We start from the raw sequence: 11478 nt of genomic DNA, 5'->3' as shown, positions 1-11478 counted from the left end.
TAATGCATAAGTATATCTGTAAAACTTTTGAGGTGGATATTTTGAAGCAGTTGATATCTGTTGGGAATTGCAAAGAAAACATTTTATGGACTTTTGGTTGGAACATGAATTGGAGAAAACTAGAAAAATCCTTCCTTTTTTAACTTTAAATGCCTTAGGGAATTGCAAAATAAGGAAAAATGGTAAGTCCTAATGCTTAAAGATTCAAGATGCATTGCAAACATATTTCATAGTTTAACATAATGAGTGAATCCACCTAATAAGAGGAGATAGCCAACCATTGAAGGTGAGACGAGTGAGGCTTTTGTGTTGAGTAATTTCACTTGTTTTGTGTTTATTTTTGGATTTCTATTAAGTATGAGAAGCATGGAAAGGATAAAGAAAAGTTCTTTGTTTAATACTTTTAGCCTAGAGCCAAACAATTAGCCTAACATAAATTGAATTATTCTTTTTGAACCTCAACTTTACATACATGCACCATGAGCCTGAAAATGTGAAAATCCTACCTTCCTTTTCGTTAAGGGATAATATGTTTATATTGTCAAAAAAGAAAAAAGGGGGGTTGTTATAAAAAAAAGAACAAGAAGCAAATGTCAAGGTGATATCACCAAATTACAGAAAAAGAATGAAAACATATTTATGCAGTCCAAAGGACTGAATGAAAAAGTTGATACACCTAAAAAGGAGAAATGAAAAATGTCAAACAAGGTTGGAAAAGAAAGAAAGAAACTCATTTCATGTACATACTGTTAAATATCCTTTATTAGTGAGTTTTTTTTATCCCAAAAAGTCATATTTTCTTGATAGCCCAACCACATTATAGCCCTTCAAAGACCTTAATGATCCATGCTAATAGTGATTGAAAACAAAAACTAAGTGGAAGCTTGCAAGGTTTCCTAGAGTGAAACACTCACCTAGGGAAGAGAATCTCTTGCGCTTAAATGAGAATTTTGATGAGAGTTATTACATTAATTCAAAACTATGTAATGATTTTTTCATTTGTATCTTAATACTTTGAATGGACACCATTTAGTATTGTGAGCAATGCCTTGAGCTTTGATATGATTTCATGGGCCAACCAATGCAAAAATTGTTTTGAATCATTCTATATAAATTGATTTTGTGCTTTATTTGAGGACAAACAAAGATTCAAAGTGGGGTGTAGTGATAAGTGTCTAATTTAAGTGAATTTTAAAATAATTTTGACACTTATATTGTTTTCATTTTTTTTTTTGGATTATGCTTAATTCACCCATATTTAGTTTATTTTTCATATCTTAATATCAATAGAGAGTCAAAGTGGAATAATAAAGAAAATGGATGAAATTCAAACAATTTTGGACAAAACTGACACTAGTGTAGTTGAGCAGCAAAGTTGGGGCTTGAGCCACACAAGCAAACTCATTGCAAAGGAAAACCTCAAACACTAAACCTAAGGCTTAGCCATGAAGACTCCTTCTCAAAGAAGTTATCACAAGGGCTAGAACATCAAAGCGCAAGGCTTAGGCCACAAGAGCAAACCCTTATGAAGAGGAAACCTCAAGCACCTATCTTTGGAAAGATCTGGAATATAACTTTTACAACTTAATCCCAAAAATATGCATCTTAAGATCTAAGAAAGGCGGTTTGGAAAGAATTGGAATAAAAACCTTTATGGCTCAAGTGCTAAAGTTAGAGTTGAGCACCTCCCTTAATAGTTTATAAATACCGACTTCATGTCCTTATTTTAGGCATTGAGTAGAGGATCAAATGTATAGTAGTAGAGTAAAAATGAGTTTGTGAGGCCTGAGAGACAACTTTCATTGTAAATCTTATGTCTAGATGCTATTGAGATTGCATTGTAATATTCTACGAGTAGTTGAACTCTCTCGTGTCGAGGTTGAATATAATCAATTCTAACTCTCTATATTTCTACTTCTTGGATATTTATTTATGCTTTCATTCAATCTATTTGTGAACTAGTTTGTGCTTATTGTTGGATGAACTAATCTCTTATCCTATTTCACTAGCTTGAGATTGAGTGAGATTTGGTTTCAAGTTGTGGTCCAATTAATTATCCTCTTGCTTTTAGATGTTAGGAATAGATCTAAGGCTATAGTTAGTTATAAAGTTTGATCTTAATGTAAGTTATTCATTCAAGTAGTCACTGAGGAATCATATTATAGTTTGGTGACGTTAGGTTTTAGGTGTTAAGAACGAAACTAAAGTTTCATTTAAAGAGTACTTTCACAATAGTGAATGATTTGCATAAATACATAAGCAAGATCAATATATAGTGGTTCAGTGGAAGAGGATGAGATGAAATCCACTTATAGCCTTGACTTCACTCAATCTATATAATATATACTAAAATCAATACTAATTACAAAAACCCAAAAACAAACGCATACTTATTAATAGATCACACAACTAGATAAATCTTTTAAACTTCATACTATGTGATGTTGGAAATTTTGGACTTAAGCTTAATGAGCATAAAAATCACAACCTAACTTTAAAAATACATGAATAATTTGTTATTGTCTAAGAAAAATTATAAAAAAATAATAACAAAGATGTATAATACCAAATGAAATTCAATATATAATAAATTTCTTTAAGGAAAAGCTAAACAACTTTATATATAAGAAATTTTTATTTAGTATAAAAAAATGAAGAACAAATAATAGATAACATAATATCATATTATTTATAATGAATCTTATTTTGTTAATCCGAACAAATGTTAACTTATCCGTTCAATAATTTTTTTTCTTAAAAATATGAAAACACTTAAACTTTATATTTTACCTATTTCCAAGCATTTTCTTTATTTTCCTCTAAACATGAGTTTGGATTTGAAGATGTATTTCAGGAGTGAAAGAGTAGATTTGAAGAGGAATAGAGTTAGAAAGTTAAATGGTTTGATTGAAGGAAAAAAAAAGTTGAAAGTGAAGAAAAAAATGTATATAAGTTTGCAAATGATTTAACGAGTGTGATAGTAAAAAAATATATTTTTTGGATAAAAAAATTATATTTCATAATAAAAAAAACACTGAAATAAATTATTTAAAATTAAATAATAAATTTCATTCTTTGTTATTTTAATACTTTTTTAATTATTTGATTGCTTTAATATAAAATTTGTATTAATATTTTATCTTTTCAATAATTTTTTACTTTCCTGGCACATTTTAAGAGAAAGTTACAAAAAGAAAAAAAATGCTCTTTTTCCATGCATTCAAACTTTGGTAGATGTGGTTTTCATGCATTTCCTCATTATTCATGTTTCGGTTATTGGAAACAAGAAGTGTCATACAACTAACAATTTGAGAATTAGAGAGAACCTTATATAATAATATAGAATCACTCTCCAACCGATAGAAAAATATATCTTCTGTAGAGAGAATTTTGTTATCTCTAAGAAAGACCAATACAAACAATAAGACCAGAATTTTCACAAGTTGCATTATCAGTATACATCTTAATCCAACCAACTTTGAAGAAATGTCAAAAGATTTGTATGAGAAAAATTTCTCTCCAATCTAATTGTATCAAAATATTTAAAAATAAAAATATCATGCATATCATTTTTCATATGTTTAGTAGAAAAATTACATATAAACTTATATAAACCTTATATATTATATAATAGTGTGTATGGCAGTTTGTAATAAAACATTTTTTTAAGATCCGTCATAGTTTCTCATTCCCAAATCATTCCATTACTAAAAAATTAATGAAAACAATTGAATGAGTTGTAGATAATTCCTACAAATTTCAAAAACTTCATAATCAAATATAAAAGTTTTACATTAAAAAATGCTTAATTATGTTTCAAGTCCATATAAAATTGAAAACTTTCAATTAAATCCCTATTAAATTTTTGTAGTCTATTAAGTTCTCAAAATTTTAAATTTTTTCAATTGAATCCTTGGAGTTAGATAATTATGTTAACTTTGTGACGGGTGAATTAATAAAAAATTTAATAAAGATTTAATTGAAAATTTTAAATTTATTAAAGACTGAATTATCTATCCAAAAATTAACCTAGAAGCTATGCTGAAGTTTAAGAAAATAGAATTTTACATTAAAAACTAACCAATATAAAAATCTGTAAGATATAATGAGTGCTTGTTTTCTGCCTAATGTTTTTAGAAAATGAATATGAAAACCCTGAACCAGGTATCCACAGTTATGAGTGATGGAATCTTCACAACTGTATAATCCACAATTGAAAACGACCACTCAATGAATACAAGTTGAAGGGCTCTGATGTCTCTCGAAGACCGTACCACATTGTAATCACAAGCTTCCATTACAGACTTTAACTAAAAGTTTGCTTTGTTTCTTGAAATGCATAAATTCTCAAGGAAGAATCCAAGAAGGAAAACACAATTTTAATGCATTTTTTATTGTTTGAGATATCCAAAATTTTATCTCAAAACTCTAATCTCAATCAACAGAGCATTGAAATATCATTATTATTTTTAAATAATTACAAAACTACATGTGAATTGATTTAAATTTATAATGTACAATTGTTTCATCTATACCAATACACGTAATTAGATAAGATTAATAAAATATAGTTGGGTTAAATTGTTCTAAACAGTATTATCTTCTAAATTGTGTCATTTAGTTGATGGAAAATATGATAAATAATTTAAAGTTTTTGATGAGAAAAATGAAAAATAAAAGGAATTAAAAACATAATAAGATTTATAAAATCAATCTAAATAATTTAAATTCTAATTTATATAGTAAATATAACTTAAACTTTATTATTTATCATTTTACAATGGTCCAAGCAATTAATAGGTAGATAGAAGTTGAACTAAATGCTTAAAGTTTATGACCAATACTATTCCAAGGGGGAAAGGACCATAAATTTCTCCAAAGTCACCCAATTATTAAGCTAAAAAGATTGAAAAGCTCAAAGCACTTTAAGACACTTTAATTTGCATAAAATTGATCCGTTACAGTAATCCTTATGTGAAAACGACCTTTCAATCTGTAAATCAAATAATATGAATGGTACTTCTGAAATTATGTATTGACAAAGGGGAAAAAAATTATTTGACACTCCTATAAAAGGCATCATCTTTGGACAATAGTAGAAAAAAAAAAGAAAAAACATATTAAATAATAAGCTGTAAAAGAAACAGAACAACCAAAAATGACCATAAAAAATAAAATACAAAATAAATATTATTATGGTGCAGAAAACTCTGAAAAGCAAATACCTAGAATAACTTGAAACTATAAGTTTATTTGACCGAGGTCAAAGTGACCAATTGAGAAAGAAAGCAGAGGTGTGGGGTAATGGATTTCCTTTTTAAGGCACACCAAAAATGTCAGAGCAGAGAGCAGGTATTTGTCATCAAACTCATCAACAAGTTCATTACTTTTTTTTTTCTGATTCAGTTCATTAAATAATTTTACCTTCTTCATAATTCTCTATATTTCACTAAAATAATCTACAAAGTCTCATCATAGAGAGAAGAAAATTAGAATGAATAAAGTATGGAAGGATCTCTCTGCATCAAATACACTCATAACTGTACTATATGTCAAATAAAAATTATTAAACTGTACTATATTACATGTCATAGAATGTATGTAATATAATATGTAACTTTAACTTTCATTTGTCTCATTTGTTGTGCATTTCCTTTCAAACTTATTAAATCTTATATAAAATATGTTAATAATGCTAATGGAAAAAAAGAAAAAAAAGAAAGGCTAGTTAAGTTCACCACTTAGTTAATTGCTTGATTACATTTGTGATTTTGAAAGTTACCTAAACAATAATTTTGTATTATAATTGTTTGATAAGTATTAAACTCTACAAATGATAGAAAATGTAAGTCCTCCTTGTTAAACACTAATAATTTAATAAACAAACAAAATACTTATACTTAATAATCATGTGACTTGTGTGGTCCATTAACATAGGTTTTCCACTCGGAAAGCATGTGAACATATAAATATAATGTAATATAATATGATATTATATCATCATATATTACATACAGTCATTCCTGCATAGATATATAAATCTTTGGCATATGTCACTGGCTCTTCATATGGTAGCCCTCTTTCAGCTCCTTGTAGACTTTCCTAGTGATTCGTAACCAAATCATATGTCACCAGCCTTTACTGCACTGAAGCCACTTCTCTCTCTTTTTTGGCACCCTCATCTCCATACTTAAATATATATAACAACACTCCACAACAGGCCAAAATAACCAGCTTTTGCTCTCTGACAAACTAATATATAATATAATATATGGTTTTTATGTGCTGAGACTACTTATAGAGCAAGAGGGAAAGGAAGGAGCAACAGAGAGGAAGGTAGAGATGGAGGAGGTTTTTGTTGCATTGAAACTGGTTTCAGTTGCTGTTGTGGGGGTTCTAAGCTGGGTACTCTATGGGTATGGTCGTGTGTGGTATGAGTCTCAGAGGGTGAGAAAAAGGATACTAAAGCAAGGAATAAAAGGGCCTCCACCTTCTTTTCTGCATGGAAATCTGCCTGATATTCTGAAAATTCAAGCTCAGGCTGCTAGCCAGGCCAAAGCTTCTGCTTCAACCTCCAACCATTCTGATCAGCTTGTGGCTCATGACGACACTGCAACCCTCTTTCCTTATTTTGAGCACTGGAGGAAAGAATATGGTACTCTTCTCTTCTTCTCCTTGTACTTTGATCTCATTAATCTTAACCAATTTTTCTAGATAATATGTAAACAAATCTGGTGCTGAGGATGTTGGCCACTTTCAAATCTGCTTAAAATTTCTGCATGGTTGTAGATTTGGACCCTCTTTCAACAAATTTCTTCTTTTAAAAAGAAAATAAAATAACTTGTTTCTTCCATAAACTAACTTATGGACTTACACCTTCATATAATATTTTTCATGTAACTTTTTTTAAAAACTTTTACTCTTTCTCTCAATCCATTTTCTCTTCTTACTCTTTCTTGCAATAAGTATTCAAAACAAATGCATTCTCTACTGTTTTAATGTTCATGTATTTTGTATAGAACCATTGGCCTATACCAATAGTTTCAAAATTTTGCAATCATGATTTTAGAGACAGGTTATTAGCTTTTGCCGAAAGTCAAGCTAAGTGCTTATGTGCTTAACTGTGCACTTCTGCCGGAGCACTAATTTTGAGAATACTTGGTGGGGTATGGGGTTCCTGTAGTTTTTGCCTTGTTATCTTCTTAACGGTGAAATAAGGTGCCAAAAGACAAAAAAACCCTGTGTTACATCTGGTGGTACTGAGTCGGATAAGTTTTTGACATGACATCAGTCTTTTTGAACATTCTTCCTTAATCTTTATTTTGTTGATACTTAGCAATTTGATATTTGAATGAGATGGCAGAGAAAAAAGCAGATATTTTCCTAAAGCATGCAAGATCTTGATACTTTAAAAAGTTAATAATGCATGATGGGTACCAAAAGAAGGAATATATCCTTTGCAATCTTCTTTTAACTTTTAAATAATTTAGCATAGTGATCAAGCATTTTACCAAATGTTTTGAATTAATCTACATATTATTTTAGTATTTTCATTTTATGTAACTGATTTCAGTTATTTGACCTACTGTTAGATGAAAAAAAAAGCAGAAAAAGAATATATTCTTCCTTATTTCACCACTTGCAGTCTTGTCTTGCAGAAAACAAGAGGCTTCTTCACTTGCTGCTAATTGAGAATCCAAAAGTAAAATTGAATTGAAAATTAGAAAATTCTATGAAAACTTTGAAAAGGTTTGGAAATGCTATGGGGAATCTCTCTCTCTCTCTCTCTCTCTTCCTTCTGTTTAAACAATTTTAAAGAACATTAGTACCAATAGTACAAAATTTCTCTCTATACCTGGCTACTCTCTTGAAATTTGTTCCTAACGCCAATTAATACAGAACGAAAAAGGATTAAAAATGACTTAACAAAGAAACATAGGTAATAAGTTTCACCAGTGTGGGCTCTACAAGATACATAGGTAATGAGTATCTTATCTTGTACTGAAAAACTAAAGACTGTTCTGCATAATTCATATTATCTAAATCATGCAGGCTAAGCCAACAAGAAGTTGTCCACTCAAGGCAATAATCAAGCACTACCACCCTCTATGGATTCATGTCATGTCATTAATATTTTTGAGAAAAATGGATTCATATCATACCTTAACTGTATGACTAAATGTTAAATTTCATATAGCATCTAGTGCAAACTAGGGTGACAACTACATTTGGAGTTATCAACTTTACAGCTGTTGTGTTTCCATTCGGGTACTCATATATCAATTCTATGGTTCATGTTTCCTCTTCTCTTTCTTTCTTTATTCAACAGAGTTATAGTAACATATACTTGTACAATTTCAAAGAGTTTTGACATTACATCCTTTATCATATTTCCTTTTAATATTATTATCTATCATAGGTTAAATTTACTAAAAAAAGTATAACTCAGATAGTTCTATAGTTTCAAACAAATGTGATGTTAAGTAGATGGGGAACATGTAATGACAGGACTAACATACTTTATACAAATGGCATGCATTATGCATCTTTTCTAACAGTTAATGATTAGAAGACATGAATATTTGGTCTTGCAGGTTTACTGTATACTTACTCCACAGGGCTGAAGCAGCACCTGTATGTGAATCAACCGGATCTAATAAAGGAATTGAATCATTGCATCACTTTGGTTCTGGGTAAGCCTGGTTACTTAACAAACAAACTTGCACCTATGCTTGGCAATGGCGTTTTGAGAGCCAATGGTAACAGTTGGGCACAGCAGAGGAAACTTGTTGCAGCTGAATTCTTCATGGACAAAGTTAAGGTATGTATAAATTTTTAATTGTCAGTCAATACCTTAACCACTACCCCTTGCTATATACTCTTGTAGTTCTTTTTTTTTTTCAGTTTATATTTTCAGCTAAAAGATATAATAATTGTTCAAATTGGTTCTTACAATAGTATATGATATATCAATTCCTAGGAAACATTGATTATTTAGCTATTATAGATGTAAGATGTTTTAGTTTCTAATTCATCTTAATTAATATATTTACGATTAAATTTTAAGTCACAAAGATTTTGTCAAAGATTAAATTGATAGACATATCACCTTTTATGAATCAATCATGTGTTAGTAGAGAGAAAATGATTGAAGGACTAAAATATCCCTCTTCTGTAATTTTGAGGAGACTTGGAAAAAGTATTTATAAGAGAGTATGTAACATTTCTTATATTTATAGTTTAGTAAATGTTGGTAAGACAGTGTTCATTACTATGTATTGCAGGGTATGGTGGACTCAATGATAGAGTCAACGCAGCCATTACTACTGAAATGGGAGCAAATTATTGAGAGCCAAGGAGGGGCCACAGCTGAAATTAAAGTGGATAAAGATCTCATAGGTTTATCAGCTGATGTTATTTCAAGGGTTTCATTTGGCCATTCTTATTATTCTAAGGGAAAGGAAGTCTTCTCCAAGCTTAGAAGAATACAGAAGGCCCTGACCAAGGATACTGGCTTCCTTTTTGGCATCAGTTTTCGGTATGCCAATCTTGTATCTAAAACGCATAAAATTTGTTTTAATTCACTCAATGATTTGGTTCTTGTATTTCTAAAATGTGGTAGATACTGTTCTTTTGTCATGTTAAAATGAACTGTACAAGGTTATGCATTTCAAACAAGGGAAACCTACCTTTTTTATAAAGTTAGAACTAAAATCAGTTTTAACCAAAATTTGAGAACTAACATGCATATGTTACCCTTTAGAATTCAACTATCTTACAGTACAATTCTTCATACACGTATATATGCAGAATTTTAAGAGTGACACTTATACCAAAAAGCATCATAGATTGTGGGATACAAATATTAGATTACTGATTTTTTTTATCTAAAATCTATACATAACCTTAAGTGTGTCTTAAAAGCTTTATAATTGTGGCCTAAAAGCTTATTGATTATTAATTAATGGCAGTGAGAAACTGAATTTCTGGTCAAATAAGAAAAATGAGATAGCGAATTTGGAGAAAGAGATAGAGTCACTGATATGGGAGTTAGTGGAGGAACGCAAGAAAGAATGCTCAGAGGCATCCTCCTCATCACAGAAGGATTTGATGCAGTTACTGTTGGAAGCAGCCACGAGTGATCAGAGTCTGGGGAAGGACTTTTCCAAAAGCTTCATTGTGGATAACTGCAAAAACATTTACTTTGCTGGCCATGAAACCACTTATGTAGCAGCCTCCTGGTGTTTGATGCTTCTTGGTTTGCACACAGATTGGCAGACTCGTATAAGGGCTGAGGTAGCTGAACATTGCCCAAATGGTATACCAAATGCAGATTCTCTCCCTCAGTTGAAAACGGTATGCTGTTTGGTTTTGAGAAATCATTAATTAGTCTTGCATGTCGTTATCTTATGAAACTGCTCTCCATATTTGTACATATAATTTCTTTGAGCTCTTTTTGTCTAAAAGTCAAGGATTAATTTTTACAATAATTGAAATTAAGGGGTTGATTTCTCTCATTAGATATCTATTCTTTTACATAAACTGTGGTCAAATTGTTAATCACATTTCTTTGTGGTTGATGGCTGCTAACAGCTGGGTATGGTGATTCAAGAAACGCTACGTTTATACCCACCAGCATCCTTTGTGTCAAGGGAGGCATATGAAGATATCCAAATTGGACACCTGAATGTTCCTAAGGGTGCTTTTCTGTGGACTCTGATCCCAACCCTACACAGAGATCCTGAAGTCTGGGGACCAGATGCTAATGAGTTTAAACCAGAAAGGTTCAGTGAGGGAGTGTCCAAGGCTTGCAAGTTTCCAAGTTCTTATGCGCCATTTGGGTTGGGTACTCGCTTGTGCTTAGGAAAGAACTTTGCACTGGTTGAATTGAAGGTTGTGCTAGCCCTTATCATCTCCAGGTTTAGCTTCACTCTGTCTCCTAATTATAGGCACTCTCCAAAATATATAATGATTGTGGAACCAGAACATGGTATTGATCTTATCATGCAGAAGATCTGACAGACTGAGAGACGATCACAGCAATAAACAACACTGGTGAACTTGCAAGCATGTGTTTTCTTTTCATAAATCAGTGTTTTCTTTTCTACCCACAAAACTATTGCTTAGGTTACACTAGAGTTTCTTCTGAATTTAATAATTTTGTTTAAGATGTTTATGTATTTCCTTCTATCAATAGTGATCATGCATCAATTTCTGGCTATCCAATGTCTTTTACAAATCACAAGATGTGAAGGAAAAAATATCCATCTTTTCACCAACTATAATTGTTCTCTACCTATTTTAAAATGGTATGATTATCATTGTTCACACAGTAAAATATTAGAAAAATAATTAATCTTGAATTGTACCTATTCTTTTATCTGTTATGATTTTTTTCATTTTAAGAAATTTATCTTACATAGAAAACACTCTAATGTGGGGACAATTGTCATTATATAATTTCAACATGGATTTGTA

The 11478-nt window shown here is 30.6% G+C and overlaps 1 protein-coding gene across 1 annotated transcript; it reads left to right on the top strand.

The window, feature by feature from the left end:
• The first annotated feature begins 6070 nt into the window (after positions 1 to 6070).
• LOC108329849 (cytochrome P450 714A1) lies at positions 6071 to 11221 on the top strand. The gene is made up of 5 exons (XM_017564199.2): positions 6071 to 6655; positions 8595 to 8821; positions 9285 to 9538; positions 9972 to 10356; positions 10594 to 11221. Exons 1-5 carry the CDS (start codon positions 6343 to 6345, stop codon positions 11017 to 11019), a joined length of 1605 nt encoding a protein of 534 aa, XP_017419688.1. The 5' UTR covers positions 6071 to 6342; the 3' UTR covers positions 11020 to 11221.
• The last annotated feature ends 257 nt before the right edge of the window (positions 11222 to 11478 follow it).

This window comes from Vigna angularis, chromosome 4 (assembly GCF_016808095.1).
Source record: "Vigna angularis cultivar LongXiaoDou No.4 chromosome 4, ASM1680809v1, whole genome shotgun sequence".
Classification (NCBI taxonomy): domain Eukaryota; kingdom Viridiplantae; phylum Streptophyta; class Magnoliopsida; order Fabales; family Fabaceae; genus Vigna; species Vigna angularis.
Note: the sequence above shows the minus strand (reverse complement) of the source record. Positions and strands in the feature narration are given on the sequence as shown.